This window comes from Cryptotermes secundus, unplaced genomic scaffold (genome assembly GCF_002891405.2).
Source record: "Cryptotermes secundus unplaced genomic scaffold, Csec_1.0 scaffold216, whole genome shotgun sequence".
In the NCBI taxonomy this organism is placed as follows: Eukaryota; Metazoa; Arthropoda; class Insecta; order Blattodea; family Kalotermitidae; genus Cryptotermes; species Cryptotermes secundus.
Genome location: NW_019727090.1, coordinates 1,092,044 through 1,113,160, shown reverse-complemented (window position 1 = coordinate 1,113,160; position 21,117 = coordinate 1,092,044). Strand labels below are relative to the sequence as shown.

Below are 21,117 nucleotides of genomic sequence, written 5' to 3'. Positions count from 1 at the left end.
TATATATATATATATATTGTAACTGTACAATACCAAGAACCACCCTGTTATTATTTACTTGTGTCGGTACTTGCCGCTACGTAGAAGCAGAGGTAATACCTCACACCCCACTCAAACCAGAGGGACCTGAACCCAATTGGCACGAAGGGAAGTCAGGCCTCCCTCCTATCCGAGCGTGCTGTGTAATTTGGAAATAGAAAGAGAGAAGCCCAGTTGACATAAAAAGAGGAAGATATTTTGGGACGAGATAGAATTTCTAAAGAAGTAACAGCTTGAAAATTTGCTTACGCAATTCCGAGAAGGTAAAGTTTATGACGGGTCACAATCCCCGGACTTAAATCAAACCAGCCTGACACTCTCCTTACTTTTACAAAGGGCCCTACGCTCTAATAAAAGAGGAATCTGTCCAAAAAGACGCTGGAGAGAACCTTTTGTCACTTAGAGAGATGGCCATCTGACCCGGTCATAACTCTCCGAATGTTAAAAACTGCTTTTAGAAAGGAGCGGCGAGCTGTTTCAGTAGTCGAGGAAAGGGGCCGCTTTTCAACATCCGATTAGTCACGGAAGTCAAATGTTTTAGGAAAACGAATATTACCCGCTATCTTGTAGTGGAGACCTTCTGAATACTCTTTAGCGAATTCCCCTTCATTCAAGTTCTAAATACCGTACCATAACCTTTTTCTGTGGAGCGTAACGAATGTGACAATTTAAGCCTCAAATTCGTCACGGACCTACCTTTAGAAGACCGTGAGATTGAACACCCTCGATCCACCCCGCGTCAGAAAGATCGTAAAAGCGCGAGGACCCAACTTTCGCCGCGAAACAGTTGACCACTGGGGGGAATGATAAACTCGATCGAACCCTCCCCCCTCTTGTCTAAATCCAGCCAACCCGGGGATTTGGAGGACGGCAACGAGGCGTTCCCAGATTTTCACAGGAACTCTGAATCTTCAAAAACATAGAGTTTGTTCTTTTTCGGAAGTCTCGCCACAACAGTTAAACTAGCAGATGCTGAGCTAGCCCTCTAGATCGACTGTTAAGTGAAATCATGCCTGAATATTCCAAAGTTAAATCAGGAAAATTAATACTGAAAAAGAACGCGATTGCGAACTGGTGACCCTCTCAGACCCCACACACGCAGTGGTAGCGGTAACCTAAACAAGTCCTCAAGTGCTAGGTAATAGTGCTAACGGTGCATTGTGACCAGGCTTGCAGGAGTGTGTAACCTGTACAAGTCCCCAAGTGCTACGCAATAGTGCTAACGGTGCATTGTGACAAGGCTTGCAGGAGAGTGTAACCTGTACAAGTCCCCAAGTGCTAGGTAATAGTGCTAACGGTGCATTGTGACCAGGCTTGCAGGAGAGTGTAACCTGTACAAGTCCTCAAGTGCTAGGTAATAGTGCTAACGGTGCATTGTGACCAGGCTTGCAGGAGAGTGTAACCTGTACAAGTCCCCAAGTGCTACGCAATAGTGCTAACGGTGCATTGTGACCAGGCTTGCAGGAGAGTGTAACCAAGTAACAACACCCCGCTCATTTTGTAGAATCAGAGCTCTCCAGTACCGAGAGCAGTAAAGTAACAATCTGAGTTGTATCTCAGCGGCTCCCAGATTACAAAACAATGAAGCGGTGCCAAGTGTTTGTGTTTCCAGTGTGTTCTTTTCTCCTCGTCGAAGTGAGGCCCGAAAACGACCTGAGCCAGACTCTCACTCCACCCACGACTAGCCCGAGCACCATCAGCTCCCCCAACCCGTCCACCTTTTCCCTTCACTTCTCATCTGTATCCAGAGTTGCTGGCGCCCATAGACAAGCCAGGTCAAGTCCCGGACCTGATACCCCCTTTCCATAGTGAAGAGCAGTGGTGGAGTCGGAGAAGCGGTGGAGCCAGGTAAAGCCCGCCCTAGCTGCGAGCCAAACGACCAACGACGGCAGCGGCGACAACGGCAAGGGAAAGAAAGGACGGTAAATATATATACATTAGATAATATCCGAAACTATAAATAAATGTAAAGTCGGTCATGTTAATGGCACAGATATATAACTATATAATAGAAATAGTTTGACCTTATCTAATCTTTGATGTACCAACTATACTCCAGTGCGATCATGAACATGTTTAGCAAATCAGTTAGACGTTAGATGAATGCGGAAGTAGATCGTATACCGACCGGGAATGTAGCGATAACACCCTAGACTTCTATACGGGAAGTGCTCAGTTCGAGTCTCAGCCGGGACACCGGCTATGCTTAATGAGGTTTCTCGTGGTTTCCCTCAGTCACTCCAGGCAACCGCCTGAATTGGGCCACAACTGCTTCCTTTCATGCTCATTACTCACTAATTATCCCACCAGCTGACGCTGTATAATATGAGATGCTGACAGCGTAAAATAAATCACAAGGAATATCACGCTAGAGAAGACTGGACTAATCAGTGAGGTCTTCTGCATTGCCGACAAGAACCACGTAACCAGCAGTTGCTATCAGTTCTGAGGAGTAACTGAAGATGGCAGACCGAACTGTGTCAGCTGGTTGATGACCTATATTGTGAATATAGCAAAGTAGGTTTCGAATAGTCAAAGTCTAAACTGCTAGACTACGCAGTTATGTGTTTGTTACTTAATTGACGCCTGAAGTGAGTGAAGATGTTTTCAGCTTGCTGTCAGTGCAGTAAGAGCAAGAAGAAATTACTCTTATTTATATGTGATTTGAGGTTCTCACGGAAGCGAATGTGAAAATTGCTTTGTAATAGAATGTGGCGTAGTGTAGTATGGTAGGAAGGTAGTTACGTTTCGGTGTAACATGCTGCTTCGATATTCAGGGTAGAAAATAGAACCTGCCGCCTCCATCCTCGGACAGAAGGTGAATTTAGGAATTTCTCCAAAGTATTGATATCTTTTTACCAGGCTATACGGCGTTACAGAAGACTTTGAATTTTTAGATTAAAACATTTTATAAGTATATTCAGTAAGTATACCTCATAGATCATGATGCTTGCAGTCGCGTAGTACTGAAATATCCATGAATTCTGCGGTGTACGGTAGTAACGCAGACGAGATTCTGTAGTGATGTTGACATTTCATCAAATTAAATAATTCTTTAACATTCAGAGACAAGTTTCAATACCAGACAAGCAAATATCAAAGAAACAAATTAACATTTATGCACATGGCCGCTACCAGGATTTCTATCTGCGGCAGAGGGGGCAGGAAGTGTAGGCAGAAACTCGCTTTCAAGCTTATAAGAGTATTTGTACGGATCGACTTAAGAGTATACAGAATAGAAAATTTTTTTAACTTGACGTATTACCTTGATTCTAAAGCGAACTTTTGTTAAAATATTTAAATTTCATAAATTAGGGTGCCTCTTAAATTTGATGGCGTCTAAGAATCGATGTCGAAAAATTATATTGTACAACTAAGGCCAAGGAAAATCTTTTAAGTCCATAACATTAGTCGTGAACAGTAAAGTAAAAAAAGTAAAGCCATCCCTGTAACAGGCCGTTTAGGCCCATAAGGTTGTAAGACGTTGAGGGTCCCACATTATCTAGACAATCGGCTCAGAGATGGCGGTAAGGTTGTCAGCCTTACGCTCCGGCCGCGCTTTACTCCCCAGAAAAATTATTTAAATAATTCCTAGTACTCATTTCTGTTAGAGGCTGAGTCGACACCAGGGCCATAGTGCGGCTGGAAGGATTAGGTGAACTGAAAAAATAGCAACAGAGGAGATTTCGGAAGTATTCCGTTGTTAAAAGTGTTACTGTATACAGTGTATGAAGTAGGTGATAGGGCTTGGAAGCTGCAGTTACCAAGTAGTCATCACCATCGTCGCCTGCAAGAGCTGAGCATGTTAGACCGTTCCGTTCACAAACATGAAGCATCTTTGAGGTAAAATGTGAAGCTATCCCTGCAACAGGTCTTGAAGGCCCATAGAATTGTGAGACGTCGAGGCTCCCACATTTTCTCTAGACAATCGGCTCACAGGTGGAGGTAAGGTTGTCAGCCGTCCGCGCTGGCCGCGCTCTACAAAGCACGCNAAAAGGACACATCACAAGACACAGTATACACAAAATATAGGAAGAACGACTCCCATAGTGGAAGAACGATATAATACGCGAGTTTGAATTAAGACGTATTAGATGATAAATCTTAACAAATTTTAATATATAAAAATTTTATTATAGTAAATGAAGAATATACATTTAAATAATTTTATAAACGACACAATAATGGAGAGCAGTGCAATAGCTTAACGTAAATAACTCACCTGGGGATGGCACAGTGTTGCCGAAGACGGCCAATACATACACATCATGGACGAGAATCAGTGCAACAGGACGCTAAAATACAACATTACTGTCTGCCCTCCACATAATCCTGGGAAAGGACCATTACCATGCGCTACGCACCGGACCAGTGGGACCTGGAGCTCGCATGAGGCATGGTCGCTAATTCCAGCAATTGGATTATCTTTTATGAGAATTCCGACTTGCTACGTTTAACACCAAGTACTATTAATATTAATTAATAATCTGGGACGAAGAAAGATTCGTCAGCGTTCACTGTTACACCTACTCCCGTTGTTGCTTCTTGAAACCTTCATTAGAATCAAGACTCGGGACGGGGAGTTGGGAGTGGGAATCGTTGGCATTGTTGACGGTTAGGTTATTGTCACAGCTCGCCGTTGGATATGCTTAGTGCTACTCTTTCTAGTATTTTACTTTTTAAGCATAATTTCAAACCCCAAATACGGTAGGTAATTGCCGCTTTAAAGCGTCTTCGAAACGGTGCCATTGTGACGCGGCATTCAAACGAAAAGCCATAGTACAAGCAGAACAAGTCGGGACTAAAGCTGCAGGACATAAAGTTACAACAGGCGAAGCAAGCGTTCGTCGCTGAACGGTCGTTGAATGGATGGTCGCGCTTCCGCGTTTTCATGTAAGGCAACCGTCAAGTGCTTTGCAGAACGTAAGAAAAGAAGACACCCTGATGTGGATGCTACAGTTCTCCATTTCGTTAGAAAACCCGGTTCAAAAGGGATGGTCTATTATCACACGCCAGGCTGTGTAAGTAAGGGCAACATAAACTGCTAAACCACTCGGAATAAGAGACTTTAAACCTGAGCGAGGCTAGCGCAACAGATTAATGCGCCGGGAAGGACTGTCACCCAGGCATCGATAAGATTCAGCTGATTTTGAAGGGAAGTCGCAAATGTTTCTGCGGTACGTTATTCAGTAATGGAAGAAACAAAACCATTCATCTAAGCATACGAGTATATGAAGTGCAGACGAGACGGCGGTGAATTTTGATATGCCTCAAAATTACGCCGTTGATGCTAAGATGCAAAAGAAGTTAAATTTAGAATCACAGATTATTAAGAGCAGCGTGTAACGGTGATGCTACTCATAACTGATGATGACCATAAGTACCAGCTTGTATTATTCTCAATTGCAAAAACAATGCCTACGAATGAGGTGTGACCAAATTTACGTTATTGTGCGTACACTAAACAAATGTATGGGTGACGGCTGATTTGATGGAAGACGGGGAGGAAGACTTCTGGAAAGAACGCTCTAGAGCTCAGGGTCGACGAAGTATTTTACTCTGAAGAACTTCAGTTTAAACCTGATGGACAGAATTGTGACTTAGTTATATTTCTGGTGGCGTGACCAGCCAAATTCAGCTATTCGATATTTCGATTAATGGGACATTTTAAAACTGTTGACTGGCTACGGGCTGGATGACCGAAGGGTCGGAGTTCGAGTTCAGGTAGAGTCAAGAATTTTCTCCACGTTGTCCAGACCGACTCTGGGGTCCACGCAACCTCCTATGCCATGGGTACCGGGGGTTCTTTCCCGGGGATAAAGCGGCCGGGGCGCGAAGCCGACCACACACCTCCAGCTAGTGCCGAGGTCAAGAAACTGTGGATCTATACATCCACCGACACATACGCCTTCATGCCGTAGTGCTTAATAAGCTAAGCTAAGGGACTTTACCTTTTACCATAACCCTTTCACACTCGGTGTATTTTCCAAGTACCTGGTCTAAAACACCCAGGCGAATTTGGCTCAATTTACAAGTCTCACTTCAAAAATCAAACACAATTTTGGTCAAAGGTATATGAAAGAATCACTCTTATTCACTATAGACAGCAGATTTAAACAAAAAATAGCCTACAACTTCAAACACTAAATAATTAAAAAAACTGAAAGAATTAAATATAGAAATTTAAATTCACATAATTTAGGCAAAAAATAATTTTTTGACTTCTTTTCTTGTCACTAAGCCTGTAAGAAAAAGAATATTTTTCTGTAAATTCTGATATAAGTTTTATGCATGAAGCTCTCTATCAATTGATAGCATATTAGAATCAAGGAACTACAGTAATTTTAATGTTTGATATTAATATTTCGCATATTTCAGCATTTCTTTAAATTCTGATTTTTTAATAATTGGGGGGAGAGCAGTTGCAGATACCTGACCCCCTCTCCCATTGGCTGTGAAGTTTATGTATGTTATAATAGTGTAAAAGTAAGTAAGTAAGTAAAGATATCCCTGTAACAGGCCACGGAGGGCCATAGGGTTGTGAGATAGTGAGGTTCTCACATTTTCTAGACAATCAGCTCATAGATGGCAGCATGGTTGGCAGCCCTAAGCGCCAGCCGCCCTTTACCCCAAAAAATATTCCAAGAACATTCCTGGTACTCATTTCTGTTAAAGGCTGAGTCAACCCCAGGGCCATAGTACGGCTGAAAGGATAAGGTCAATTGACAAAAATGCAATGACATCAGGACTTGAATCCGTGACCTTCCGGCTTGTAGGATAGTGCCTCAACCAACTACACTACCGCATGCCCTGTTGTAATACGAGCAGTATAGGAAACAGTATTTTATCAGACATCAGGAACAATGTTGGCTGATATAAGCAAAATAAGCCAAGCTTATAGACTGACATTATGAGGGTACACAAAATAATAGACATATTTTTTTTAGTTATGGTATTTTTATATTAAAGCTCCTAATTGCTGCATAAAATAAAATAAAGCATATTTAACTCCTAACTTACCATTGCAATAGTTAGCTTTTCTGTTAGTTTTTTAACATTCTCATCAGTAACCTATGTAAGTTTAAATCTTTACTGTTTCTGTTTATTTTACCTTCCTGTTAAAACAATGCCGTTTTCACATGTCATTGGGTCTCTCAAACTTTATGTACCATAGGGTCCCAGTGTGTTTAAATCTGGCACTGCATGTTGTGGAGTGGTTTCATGGCTCAACCCCACACAGTCGTGCTGTCTGAGATGTCATGACAATGAATAGCTTCTGGGAGTAAATTACTATAAATATATCAACAGTTTAATGTTATATTTTAGCGTCCTGTTGCACTGATTTAAGTCCATGATTTATTTAAACCGTCTTGCAGTGCATACACTCATTTATCTCCTTCTCTCCCTCGCACTACATGTTTCGGCATAATAATGCCATCTTCAGGTGCTTACTTATCCACGCCAAACTAGTTCATTGCATGCCTTGTTCTCATATTAAAATAACTAAAATATGTATCNATAACTCACTCAAAACGAAGACAGAACACACACACATACCCAGGAGGCCCAACAGTATAACACACGCAGTCACAGGAGCAAGACACAACCAAAAGCACAACACACACAAGATAGTGAAGGAGTGCTCCAACAGAGGAGAATGGGCGTGACTGGCGTAGTGAGGGGCGACGTAGCGATGTGGTATCCTGAACAATTTTAATATTTTTAACGTTTGACAATGTATATGACAGATACATATTTTAGTTATTTTAATATGAGAACAAGGCATGCAATGAACTAGTTTGGCGTGGATAAGTAAGCACCTGAAGATGGCATTATTATGCCGAAACATGTAGTGCGAGGGAGAGAAGGAGATAAATGAGTGTATGCACTGCAAGACGGTTTAAATAAATCATGGATATCAACAGTTTATTAGGAAATATAATAATTACAAATTAATTTTTATTATAGTCAGTCTCCGTGACTGTTTTATTTAAGGCACATGTCTTCAGCCTCTTGAACATTAAATTATTGGTATAAATTCCACTGGGGCATGGATGTGTGTCTTTTTTTGTTCTTTGTGTTCATTCTGTCAGGTGTAGGCAAAGGACTGATCCCTGTCCGAGGAATCCTACTAGTAATTTCAGAAGTTGATTCTGGATTGGAACAGCTCAAAGGGTGAAATCCGTAAAGGTTTAAGATGACAAAGCTGCATCTGCAAACATAATACATTCCTTCCTTTACCATTCGCTTATATGGAATACAAGAATTTTTGTTAGTGCATGACGTAGAAAAGTATCATATTCATTTTCTAGAAATCAGCAGTTACTTCTGAGAAGTGCAGTAGAAGATAATGACAATGGCAGCAGAGAGACTGAAGATTATTTTTCACCATCTTCATGGAAAGCATGGCATGTTTGCTCCTGTATCCTTTAACAAAACTGGCTGTAAAATTTGTTCACAAACATAACAGAACCAAGCAACATGGCCAACTCACATGGGCAGCAGCTTATAGCAGGAGTTGGAAATGCCTTCTTCATTTATTAGACATGTCTGATGCCTGATGAACCTGTTATTAATGATTTTTTTTAAGTTCTTGCCACAAAATTTATAATATTTCATGCTTAGTGTTCCATATAAGTTTGTCCTCGTAAAGCCTGTGATTCAGACTTTCCAATAGATAATAACAACATGGAGGAAGAGCGAGTGAATAAATGAGGCACAAGGGGCAAATAATTATTTGGTCATGAGAAATATTATATAAGAGAGACCAATGAATTATTTGCTGTATGGGTGATTCGACCATCTTGCTGCAAGAATGTGTATTTCTTCTCATTACTTGCATTTGAAACGAGAAACTGCAGATAAAACTGTAAAGCTTACTCTGCTTAAGTGATTTCTAGTCCTACAACTCTTATCCTATTTATATCATAATTATATAATTAAAATTTCCAATCTAATGATGAAACTTAATTTATTTCATGGACTAGTATGCTGGAATTAGGCATAGATGGACATAACATTGTATTCTGATGAAGTCAATTTTTATTACTTGAAATTGTAAATACCTTACAGGTGGCGGCTGCTGCTGCCACTGCCACTGCCACCGCCACCGTCGCAACAGCTGTATCTGGCCATTTGAGGTTTTGCTACTTTCAAAGGAATTGGAACACTGAGAAAAAATTTTTTTCTGAATTTTCTGCAACACAATTTTAAAAAAGTATTCCTAATATAGATTTCAAGAATAAACACACTGTGTACCTTTTATTCCATAACAAAAATATATTTCTGTTATGCAATTGTGGTGAGAATGACCACGTGGGAGTAGCAATTCTTGTCAGAAAGTGGGTGAATGTTGTGAATTAAATAGTACACATTTTGTTCAGTCACAATCATCTGTTATCATGACAAGAAGGAGGGAGGAGTGTGTGTGCGTATGCACACACATGTGCATGTGTATTGTATCTAAATTAAATCATATGTGTCCTTAATGAAGAATTAGAGACTATGGTTTGATATGGTTCATCCTGGTCCATTACACTAACAGTATTATAAAAGGTTATCAACTCCGTCCAGTGTGACTGATAAATGTTTTATTCTTCTTCCCCCGCCCCTTATTCTTTCATCCTTGACATGTTTCGGTCTGAGAGACCATGGTTTCTCAGACCGAAACCTGTCAAGGATGAAAGAATAAAAGAAATAAGAACATTTATCAGTCACACTGGATGGAGTTAATAATCTTTTATAATTAGAGACTATAGTGTTAACAGTGTTCTTTCTTAAAGAAAGAACTTCACTTTCCTAGCCATAAGGGCAACAAAGTCAGTAGCCAACTCCAACTCCTGACCAAATTTTGTATAACTGAAATTATTTCCAATGGAATTAGCAATGTCTCTAATCATGCTTACATTACAAAACTTCAGCTTTAAGAAGCTGTGTTCTCCACTCCACTTGCCACTGTCAGCGAGAGGCATAATAAGATTCTCGCAACATTGAGGAAGTGACCAAAATTATTTTTGGATGTCATTTTGCTGCCTTATACAAGTTTATACTGTTGCACCTCCAGTCAGGTTGGCCTTGCTCTTTAGCATAAAACACTAAAAAGAAACTCTGCACAGGCTTGTTTCATTTGAGAAATTAAAATAGTTAAAAAAAAACTCACACTATCATGACTTAATCAATCCAATTAAGAATGTGTTTACATTTAAATGTGAACAGCAATAGTACACCACACTGATCGATCATGTTATATTTGTTACATTATTTTGTGAAAATTATACCGTTATTGTTAATAGTCATTCTTTAACTACGAACAAGAGACCTTCTGAAACTGGAGCAATAGCAGAACAACCATCTACAGAAAATTTCAAGTACACCACAGACAATTCATTACTCAGCTATAACCAGAGGACTTTTTATGAAGAAAATGGTTACCTTGTGATACCACGTCTAGTTGAAGATGAACTCATAGAGGAATGTCGGTAATGCATTACCCTCTGTCCTTATAATCTAAATCACTGTGTATTCGTAACAGAGTTAAAAACAGTCTTCATTTATTTGTGTTCACAACCCATATGTGTGTGACAGCAATAGAATAACAGAATTGTGAAAGGAACATTATCTATATTAAATATGTAACTAGAAAAGTTTTTGGACACAGGTACTTTTAACAGTGGTTTCATCATTTACATAACCAAATTTTTTCTTTGTACAGTAAATTTTTAGAGATGTTGAGGCCTTAAGAAGGTTGTGTGGTTAGATAACTTTAAAATAAAAAGGAACCCCAATATAAAAACCTTTATGTAATCACATTGTGTGCTTCTGTTTCTTGCATTGTTACATGTACTGACTATGTATCCTATATTGTACTTCCATGAATACCCCTTCAATAGTGGATATAAATAACAGACACCCTGTCCCCCTATTAGTCCATGATAACAAGCTTTCACTATATTTATCCCCTCATTCTTTGCAATGTTTCCTTTCCTGAACCAGCTCTGGAAGCAGTAGTATCACTCATTATGTGGCCACGCCATAGCTCAAGCAGTTAGTCACTGCCTTCCCACCGCAGTGGCCCAGCTTCAATCCTGGATCTGGTCAAGTGGGATTTGTGGTGGACAAAGTGGCGCTGGGGCAGGTTTTCTCCGAGTACTTCGGTTTCCCCTGCCAATCTTCATTCCGACAATTGCTCCACAGTCACCCTCACTTATCATCTGGGGCTGGTACAATAGGCCAGAAGTGGCCGCAGTACAAGGGACTTAGTCCCACCCCACTAGCAATAAAAAAAATAATAATAAGAATCGCTCATTATGTGGTCCTCCTACAAACTCCTGTTTCTTTGCATCTTGAGTATGTTCACAACTTGAAAATTGGGAAATCTATATTAAATCCTTCAGTAATGGAAACAGAAAGCTGCACTGGAATGTTCTGCAGAAGAGAGTATTGCTTGCTGTGTATCAAGGGTCATTGTCCTAGAGTGACACAAGAAGTATGGTTTTGTAAATCACTATCTGTTACTGTTGTGCACCACTTTACATTGAGTTTTAAGTGTCATGGTCACCACATGAATATTTATTCAGGAAAAAGTATCCATCTTGTTCTTTTTGATAGAAAAATTATTCTTGCACTAGTCATTCAAAATTTTATACACAGTAGACAACTGCTTTTAAATTTCCTTGAATGTTAATGGGTCCAAGTCATTAGCAACCAAGTTTGAGCTTTCTTCCATAAGGAAGTACAAGATTTTGTGTAGAGGATATTTGTTTTACCATGTATATGTATTATATTGTTAAAAAACAGTTGTACAGCAGTGCAACTTGAACCATCCAGTGCACAAAAGTGGAAACTTCATTCCTTTTAATTACTGCATGACATTCTCTTTAAAAAGAAAAGAAAATTCTTGCAAAAAATATTTATGTTCTTCCAGTCAAAGGTTTGTTGATATCTGTGAAGGCCATGTGCCACAAGGACATATGACCCTGATGAAGGATATTTCACTAATCAAGACAAATGCAACAGGTCAATACTTGTATTACAAGGTGCAAGATATTGTTTGGGACGATGTTTTCTCAAAGTATATTCTACATCCAAAGGTATGTTTAAATATTACGCACTTACTTCCTCCTAATTGATTATGTAACAAGTATGTTAATAATACTATAAATGATTCATTCGTTTTTAAAACGCTATATTTTCCAAAGTAATACACGTACAAATATGATTGATATATAAAAAGAACTGTAAACTCACCAAGTTTGATTTTGTGCACCAGTTGGCCGCACGAGTTCAGTGCCTTTACAAAATGGCGGCAAAGCAAGAAAAGAGTTTTTGTTTGTTGGAATATGCGAGATGTTCATCTGTTATAGCAGTGCAACGCGCATTCAAAAGAGAGTACGGAAAAGAACCGGCATGTAAACAGAGCATTTGCGGTGGTATTGGCAATTTAAGGGCACGCTGGATTGGGCGTGTTGGTGAGGATGATGTAGCTCTGTTCACTTGGCCCCCAAGATCACCTGATCTAACGCCTTGTGACTTCTTCCTTTGGGGGTACATTAAGGATCGTGTTTATATACCCCCACTGCCAGGAACACTAGTAGAGCTGAGGGAACGCATCGATGCTGCAGTGATGACCATTGACAGGATGATGCTACAAAATGTGTGGAACGAGCTCGACTACCGCCTGGACGTGTGTCGTGTGACCCAAGGGGTACACATAGAACATTTGTAGAGTGTGAAGAAATTTGGTGAGTTTACGGTTCTTTTTATGTATCAATCGTATTTGTACATGAATGATTTGGAAAATATAGCGTTTTAAAAACGAATGAATCAGTTATAGTAGCCCTGTATATTCAAGCCACTAATATTGTTAGGGTAATGAAATAGAAAGTTACAGTGGGGTATACATGTAGTTGGGCAGGGCTGCACATGCATATTTTGTGAAACCTCTTGAAAAGTGAGTACTTGGAAGACCAAGATGGATAGGGGATAATGATATGAAGATGGATCTTAAAGAAAAGGGTGGAGGCCCATAGGGTTGTGAGACATCGAGGCTCCCAATTGAATAACATTATGATAAAATGTTAATGGTTTTAATATCACCGTTTTTGCAAGGACATGTATACATGTATATGTGTCACAAGACACATCATAACTCACTTTGTACAAACAACAACAGACACTAGGTGACCAGTTGTATGATGATTTAAAAGGCAATGAGATGTGTGATGCTATCTCACATGCACGAGATCTCCCCATTCCTACATTAATTGCCTACAATAAATGGAGGTTACTTTCTGAATAGCCCTCATATTTAACCTATAGTGCATCTCTACAGAAAGTTGTGGTGACAGTAGTAAATAGAGTCGTAGACTGTAAAATATCCTCTGATGTATTCAGTTGCATAATTTTTTATATACGTGACTTAGATGTGTGCCAACTGTTGAGCCAGAAAATGTCCTTTGAACAGGTCGGAATAGAGTTGAAAATCTCAGAAATGTCTGAAGATGAAACAGAATTAACCAATCAGTACAGTCACTTCCACTTGTTCTGTTATGAGTTCATACTCTTAAATGTACTAATATTATTTCATTATGTGGCTAGGTGCTGGATTATGTGGAATGTTTCACAGGTCCCAACATCAAAGCAATGCATACTATGCTTATCAACAAACCTCCAGATTCAGGAAAGTTGACATCAAAACATCCACTACATCAGGTACCACAAATACTGTATTTCTCAGGCTACAAAATTATGAGTATGATCACCCCTACTTCCCAATGTAAGGTTTTAATGAGAGATAATCATATTACTTGTTGATGTCAGGTTGGTATGTTCATTTCTCATACATAAGTCTTCACTACCTCGTCTCTTCATAATTACCGTCTTAAGTCCATAAAGTACTTTCTCTGTGAAAGTTGCCCCTAGTATTTGTTATCTTCCATTGTTGCAGGTATTGTGTATTTGTTGGTGTCCTTGGTGTACATTATTACCATCAGTTTAAAATTTGTTTCATATTATGTTAGTAGGTATGACAGAATCCATGTAGCAAAAGTCTCTCCTCCTCCCACATGATTTGCCCAGTGTGTGTCACATGATTTACTACCTTTTGTTTAATAAACACAAATACTCTGAACATTAGTACTTCTAAAACAAATTACATAAATGATATATTAATGTTCAGTATTGTCACTACTACTATATATGTACCATATCTGTAAACAGTTTTTAACAGTCACAAAATATCATCATGCATCCATAAAGTAATTGATATCTAGTAATTATAGCATACATTAAAATTAATATATATTATCAATATACATGTATGTCATATCAGTCATATATATTATATCAATGTGAGAATATTTTCAAACAATATTCTCTTATGTCATTTCAAAATGTAGCTCAAAAGGAGTGCCATGACTCTGAGAGGAAATTTTCTTTGAAAAGCAGTACAGTAAACTCTTGTCCACCGTGGATGTTAGGCTCCGTGAGAATAGTGCATGAAGTAAATCTGCATTAGACAGACTTACTACCTTTTGGGCCAGATGGAGATAGATGAATTTTATTTAATTCTGTTTCAATGTCAAAAGTATGAAGGTTCTTCAGTTGTCTTTATACATATATCTTCCTATCTATATGTCAATATTGATACAAATAACAACTGTGAATACCGGTATTCTTTGCAGGATCTACACTACTTCCCATTCAGACCTCCTGAATGCATTGTGGCTGCATGGACTGCAATGGAGAGAGTGAACGAAGATAATGGTTGTCTGGTTGTGATTCCAGGAACCCATAAGGGAGAACTACTGACACATGATTATCCAAAGTGGGATGTAAGTCACTTAAAACTGCCAGCCTCACACTATATTAACAAGAGTGAAAAGATGTACATTCACTAATTTAGAAGTCATGTATTTTCCATAGTCAGTCTAGAAAACTGAAATTAACGGCCATGGGGATTCATTGTGCTGACCATGTGACACCCTCTATCTTCTGAGGTGGGCACTAACTTCACCGAAAAGTGGGAGTCACTCAGTCGGTATAGTTCGCTTGCGAACTAAATCACAGAGTATTTTCCAGAGAGTTACATGATTAACCTTATGTTAATTTATTATCGTCATCACTGTAATGGCCATCACACACACACAAATATTTTACTTTTCTGGTGCATTTCACCGTCATACTGAATAGGTTATTTCTTCGACCATAGTTTTGGGTGTCCAATGAGTCTTCTCCTTTAAGGTATGTAATTCACTACTTAGGTATAATGTTAATTTACTGCAGATACAGATTTGTTGTTGCAAAATTAATATCACACTGCATAGCATTACACTATTTTTCCTTCTGTTTTGTTAAATATTCATTAGATTGAAACTTTTTTCATTAAGTTGTAGATCTAAATTAGATTGATATTTTATGTCCTGCAGGCCATACTGATTTCTGTGTTTGATGAGCATTTTTGAGAAAAAAATTGTTTATTTTAGGTCCATATAAAGCAATGAATATGTTGGACCAGTATGGACTAAAATACAATTCACCAAACAGTGTTTAGTGTGGATTTCCAATATGAAACTTCACTGAAATCCAGTGAGTAGTGGTCAGATATGCTGATGGATGGATGTACAGATATGAGCTGAAGTGAACTGGCCCTTCACACTGACGCCCTCTTGATGCTTGTCTGTCAGCTCTACCCATGCTGAGTCAAAGATCTTTGATCAATGTCCAACAGAGTGAAGCACTGACATATTCTCTTGGACTGCTGACAGATGGATATCCCTGCTGCTGTTTGTCACCAACAGGGAGAGTTAGGCCAACACCTCAGTCTCAGTTGGACCTGTAACCAAGCTTCAGCAAAGCACAGAGTTTCATTATGAAAAGGCAGTCTCTTCCTAGCTGGCTTATTCACTGACCTGCCCCATTCTTCTTCTTGATGGACAAGCTACTCACCCCTGTCAAGAGATCATTTGGTCTCACCCAAAATTGACCTCTCACCAGAGCCACTGAAATATATTTACTGCCTCTTCACAACAGCAGACAGGCAGAAGAGGCAACACCTGAGCTCTTCAATGCAGGGAAAGGAATAGCAGAACCACTTCACTGGCCCCAGCTGGACCCACAACCAAGCACAGCCAAGATGTATCCCCCCACTCAAGAGGGGAGCCCCATCACTACCAATCCTCTGCTAAGCCCTTCAGTTTCTCTTATTGACGGTCACATTAGTCGCTCCCATTAAGACCTCCTTCAGCTTCCCCTCCTCCATGCACCTCTCATCAGAGCCCTCTCCATAGCACCTGGAAACCCCCTTCTTCAGCCACCCAGTGTAGGGAGGGAGTTCTTCTTCTGTCAGGTAACTCCAGCCACCCTCCATCACTTGCTGATAAGTATAGCAGAGTTCCCACCATCACCCCAGATAGGCCCACAGTTTCCTTGAGAAGAGCCTTCCTTCTCCTGGCTGCTGCTTCTGCTAGTCTGTCCAGTTCCTCTCAGTAGTCAGGCTGCTTACTGCCATAAAGAGAAAGTTAAGCAAACATTTGTATGTAAGCTAGAATGAAGTAAACTCAGTATTTGTACTCTTCACGTAACGGTGTTAGAGAGGTTAAGTCCTGGCGGGCTGTGGTGCATGCATGGAGAAACAGGTCATACAAATTTTTTAGATTTTGGTTACCCACATCAGCCTTCTGTGTTGTGGGTACTGTGATACCTTGTTTAAAATGTGAACCAGATTAGAAGAGAGACTATAATATTAAGATGGATCACAGAGAAACAGGTTGTGAAGGTATTGGTGGAGCCGCAGGGTGTGCCAAATGGAGAACTGACATGAACATGACAATAAGTTCCATAAAAGCTGGGGATTTTTTTATTTCAAGGAAGGTTTCTACCACATACCATAGCCATTATTGGAAGTGACTGGCAATAACATATTTATTTATTTTCCAGCATAAAGTTAACAAAGCATTCCATCGAGTTGAAGGATTTGCTGATCATCCATTGGTAGCGCTTCCAATGGAAAAGGGAGATACTGTTTTCTTCCATCCACTTCTTATTCATGGCTCTGGTATTAACAAGACTAAGGTAAAGGACATAAAACAAAATTTTTAATTTAAAGATATGTTTGTGAATTTAAATAATATATTTACTATATGTCACCAGTCATTTTAATGTGTAATCCTGTGGAACACATTTGTACTTAAGCAGATACTTGAAATAGAGCTGTCTGCAGACATGTTACGGTACTACAAGTGATATATTAAGTGAACATATATATGACCAACAGGGTTTCCGTAAAGCAATTTCCTGCCATTATGCAGCTTCAGAATGCTATTATATTGATGTGGAAGGAACAACACAAGAAAATATTGCCAGGGAGGTTCAGGAGATGACATCTCGCAAGGGAATTGAACTTGACTTCCAGGTATGATATCTCATTGGTTTTGTGTTGCTGTTGCAAGTGCATGGGCAAGTGAGATAGCCACTTAATACCATAATGATCTCTTAAAATAAGTCATTGCCACAGTTCTGCCAGGTAATCACACCAATATCATTTGATGCTACATTTGTTCAAAAACTTAAACATAACTTTAGAACTGGAAATTCTCACAGAGGTGGTTCTGAAGAGTTCTGTCTTCGGTCCTATGATGCTTTGCAACCCACTGAAACCTCTATACTTGCTCTGACTTTGCATTTTGCTTTTCTTTTCTATGTGGAACATCGGTTAAGCTGTTCCGTCGTTTTCTCTTTATTGTCACTACATGTTTTCGTTTTCTCTTTATTGTCATTACATGCTTGGCCTAACTGCCCATCATCAAGTATACAGGTTGTGATGAAAGAATCTGCTTCTCACTGCAATGCTGTTTTGTTTTTCTTATGTAGTTTCTAGATTATGTGGGTTAACCAGCTATTTTATTTGGGTGTCTTTGAATAATTTAACATTATGAACACTACTTGCTGCCTGCTTCATGCTGGTTTCTTGCTTGGCTTATTCTTCAACCTCTTAGATGAATTTACCAGTTTACCTTCAGTAGACGACATGTCATATCCCAGAAGACAGAACTCTTTAAAAATAACTGAATGCAGAAATAACATCCTGCACAGAAACACTGTAAATATGAATTACACTCATTAACACATTACAGATTGAAATTCACATTTAATATTTCTTGATTTAAGTTTTTAACTCATCTCATCATTTCATTATTAAGTTTCTTCCATTTAGGATCTTCCTCACCAAGCATTAAGATTAAACAGCACTTCTGCATTGTGTTCATGAGGTCCATGGCTGAAATTTCACCCTAGTGACCAGCTGCTATGACTGAGTTCTTTCTCAATCTCTCCAGGCAACATTCAGAGTGCATCTTAAAATAGGTCATGAACATTTCCACATAATTTACAAACTAATATTCACATTTGTTCTGTCATTACAGCTGTATAACCTATGCAGCTAGAAAATCATCATTAAATAACCAAGAAATGTCAGTTAATATCACCATATCGTAACATAATGTAAGTCTATTGTTAAGGGAACTTACACCCCAGATTTTTTTAAGATTTTACACATGTGAACTATGAAGCTGTTCTTCTATAAGTGCTTTTCTTCTGTCTTTTTTTTTTCTGCTTTAAGCTGTGTCTTGTTCCATCCAGTCAGTCTTCCTGCTTGACTGTATCCTTCCACCTCATTTTTGGTCTTTCCAAGTTCCTCCTTTTTGGTAACAAATCTCTTTTATCACTATCTCTTACCCACCATTTGATCAATGTGTTCATTCCATTATCTTATTAATCCATTTGTTTACATGTTCAATTTCTTGTCTGTTTTCCATATCTTCCCTTACTTGGTCTCCTTAATGATCATTTATTCAGCATCTTCATTTCTGCATTCTCAAGAGACATCCTGCTGTCATCCATGCATTACCCATGTCCATATCACCAAATTAATTTTGCAAATTTTTCTTATATTTCAATAATTTGTCTGACATTCTGTACTTGCATTTCATTCCTTCTTGTTCTTTCTTGATATCCCATGGAAACTGTACCTGTACTGCTTGTAAACTACTATTTAATTCTTGATAAATAATTTTTCAGACTGTGTGGAAGATTAGGGGGCGAATGGTACGAGGAAAGGAACTGACATTGTAAGCTGTCGAAGAATGTTCTTCACTGGATAACAGCAAGATGAAGGGTTCAGCATTTTAATCCAGGCTGCTGTGCTGTGCATGAGAGCAAGTATTGCAGGAGCAGTGTCTGTCTGATAGGGACACTGATAAGAAGGGTGACAGCACCAAGCATCTCACTCATCCACTCACTCACAGCTCCTGTTTGAATAGTCATGTGTTTCTTTAATCTGTACTACTGTTACCAGGCTGCCAACTGGGCAAAATAATTCAGTAGGTAAGGGAAAGTTGTCCCTGTGCTTAATTAATTAACCACTATGCCATGTACACATATGAGGGGGGTGGAGGTATAACTCCACCATTCTTAACCTCAGCACTAGATGGTGGTGAGTGGTCAGTTCCAACCCCTGCCATATTCCCCCCCCCGGGAAAGAGCCCCAGTATTTACTGGATAGGAGGCTAGATTAAACAGAAATACTGATCAAATTCCACACTACCCTTATATCACAACTAAGACAATTTTGGATTTGTATGGCAAATACAATGTATGCTCATGTCTCATAACATGCACATACATTTGTTTAGTTAGGAAGCTGATAGACAGGGATCAGTATCACATTCCTTGGCACAGTTATATGAACTACATCTAAATCATTTGTTAGGCAGCAGCAACTTAACATCAGGTACATCAAATATCTGGCAAGAGACTGGCTAGCTAACATTTGTTTTCCACACTCCAAAAACAAACATTCAAGGACACTGTCCTAGAACAGCCTACAGTCTTCCAGTTACATCATTCATACATATCATTCAAAACTGCTGATAAATAGCAAACAAGGACATCTATAATTTTTTATATTGTTCCATTAATGTTTTTTAATTAGCATTTCATTGTCCACTGATGTGTGTCTAGGTGGGATATCTTATGACCTCTTTCTTGTTTCTCCTCCCATAATCACTCCTCTTGTACCTGTTTTCATTCTTTTCTTGCACTCACTTTCAGGTCTCTTCTCAGTTGGTCTCTCCAACCTGTCCCCCCCCCCTCCCCAGTTGTTTATCAAGCATCTTCATTTATGATGCTCTCAAGAGAACCTCACTGCTATCCATTGGTAACATGCCTACCCCAGTGTATGATATCTGATAGGCAACAAGACTCATTCACTTTGCACATGAATTCCATTTCTGCCACGTCTGGAAACATTGTAGGACACCCTTTCCTGATTCAAAATCCATTCAATTCAATATGCCGGATTTTCCAATTCTCGTAGTTCTTATAGGTGTTGTATCCTGACACTCTTGAGGAGAATATTGCGATTTCATATCCTTAATCTTAACACTGTTCTGTTCCTTGGATCGATGTACCCTGGCTGAGCTAAGCATGATGAGTGCAAATCCATGGGTGGTACTGTACAATTTTTTTTAAAGCTTGTAACAAGTAACAACAATCTAACCTTTGTACCCTCAAGAACAGACTGTATAAGCTTAGACAGTGCCGGCTCTCAAACTTATAGCAGAGACCAGTCTTGACATGGACTGGGTTACACTCAAAAATAATCAAAAGGCACCTGCATATCAATCTGCTGTAGTCAGGTACATGTCAGCAAACAGACGCACTCTCTGAAAGTTTCCAGTCTTCACAAACAGCACCTCAGCACACCCTCAGTACTATGTCACTGCAGAGTATGGAAGTCCGTAACAATGTATCAACATACTGCTTACTGAAAATAACATTGGAGAAATGCTGAGTTACAAATAAACAAACGTTCTGGATATTCGCTGCTTGAAAGTGTATGTCACATCCATCATCTTTCATAATGAATGAATATACCTGATGACCTTCATAATTTTTCTAATACTGATGGTACATTTGTACATCGTAACCTTATGTAATAATAATAATAAAATTTTTATAAAGACATCTTCTGGATTGTTGCACAGTAATTCTGCCCTGACTTGGTCTTCTGAAATTGGTAAA

The 21,117-nt window shown here is 39.2% G+C and overlaps 2 protein-coding genes across 7 annotated transcripts in view; one reads left to right on the top strand and one right to left on the bottom strand.

The window, feature by feature from the left end:
• LOC111864324 (phytanoyl-CoA dioxygenase, peroxisomal) overlaps positions 1–21,060 on the top strand; it is a 26,960-nt gene extending 5,900 nt beyond the window's left edge. The window contains exons 1-9 of one of the 6 annotated variants that reach the window (XM_023851496.2): positions 2,535–2,630; positions 8,352–8,461; positions 10,354–10,517; positions 11,963–12,128; positions 13,636–13,749; positions 14,721–14,870; positions 16,975–17,109; positions 17,312–17,449; positions 19,114–21,060. In XM_023851496.2, coding sequence (XP_023707264.1) covers positions 8,390–8,461; positions 10,354–10,517; positions 11,963–12,128; positions 13,636–13,749; positions 14,721–14,870; positions 16,975–17,109; positions 17,312–17,449; positions 19,114–19,167 — 993 coding nt within the window. In that variant the 5' untranslated portion in view covers positions 2,535–2,630; positions 8,352–8,389 and the 3' untranslated portion in view covers positions 19,168–21,060. Of the gene's footprint in view, positions 1–2,534; positions 2,963–3,965; positions 3,985–8,351; positions 8,462–10,353; positions 10,518–11,962; positions 12,129–13,635; positions 13,750–14,720; positions 14,871–16,974; positions 17,110–17,311; positions 17,450–19,113 lie in introns of those variants that run through there. The other 5 variants (XM_023851495.2, XM_023851494.2, XM_023851493.2 and 2 more) reach the window with 5 other exon arrangements.
• The window catches only part of LOC111864313, a 99,215-nt gene continuing 94,195 nt past the window's right edge, over positions 16,098–21,117 (bottom strand). Inside the window, exon 11 of the transcript XR_004513014.1 lies at positions 16,098–16,539. The gene's annotated coding sequence lies outside the window, so the exon portion shown is untranslated. The remainder of the gene's footprint in view (positions 16,540–21,117) is intronic.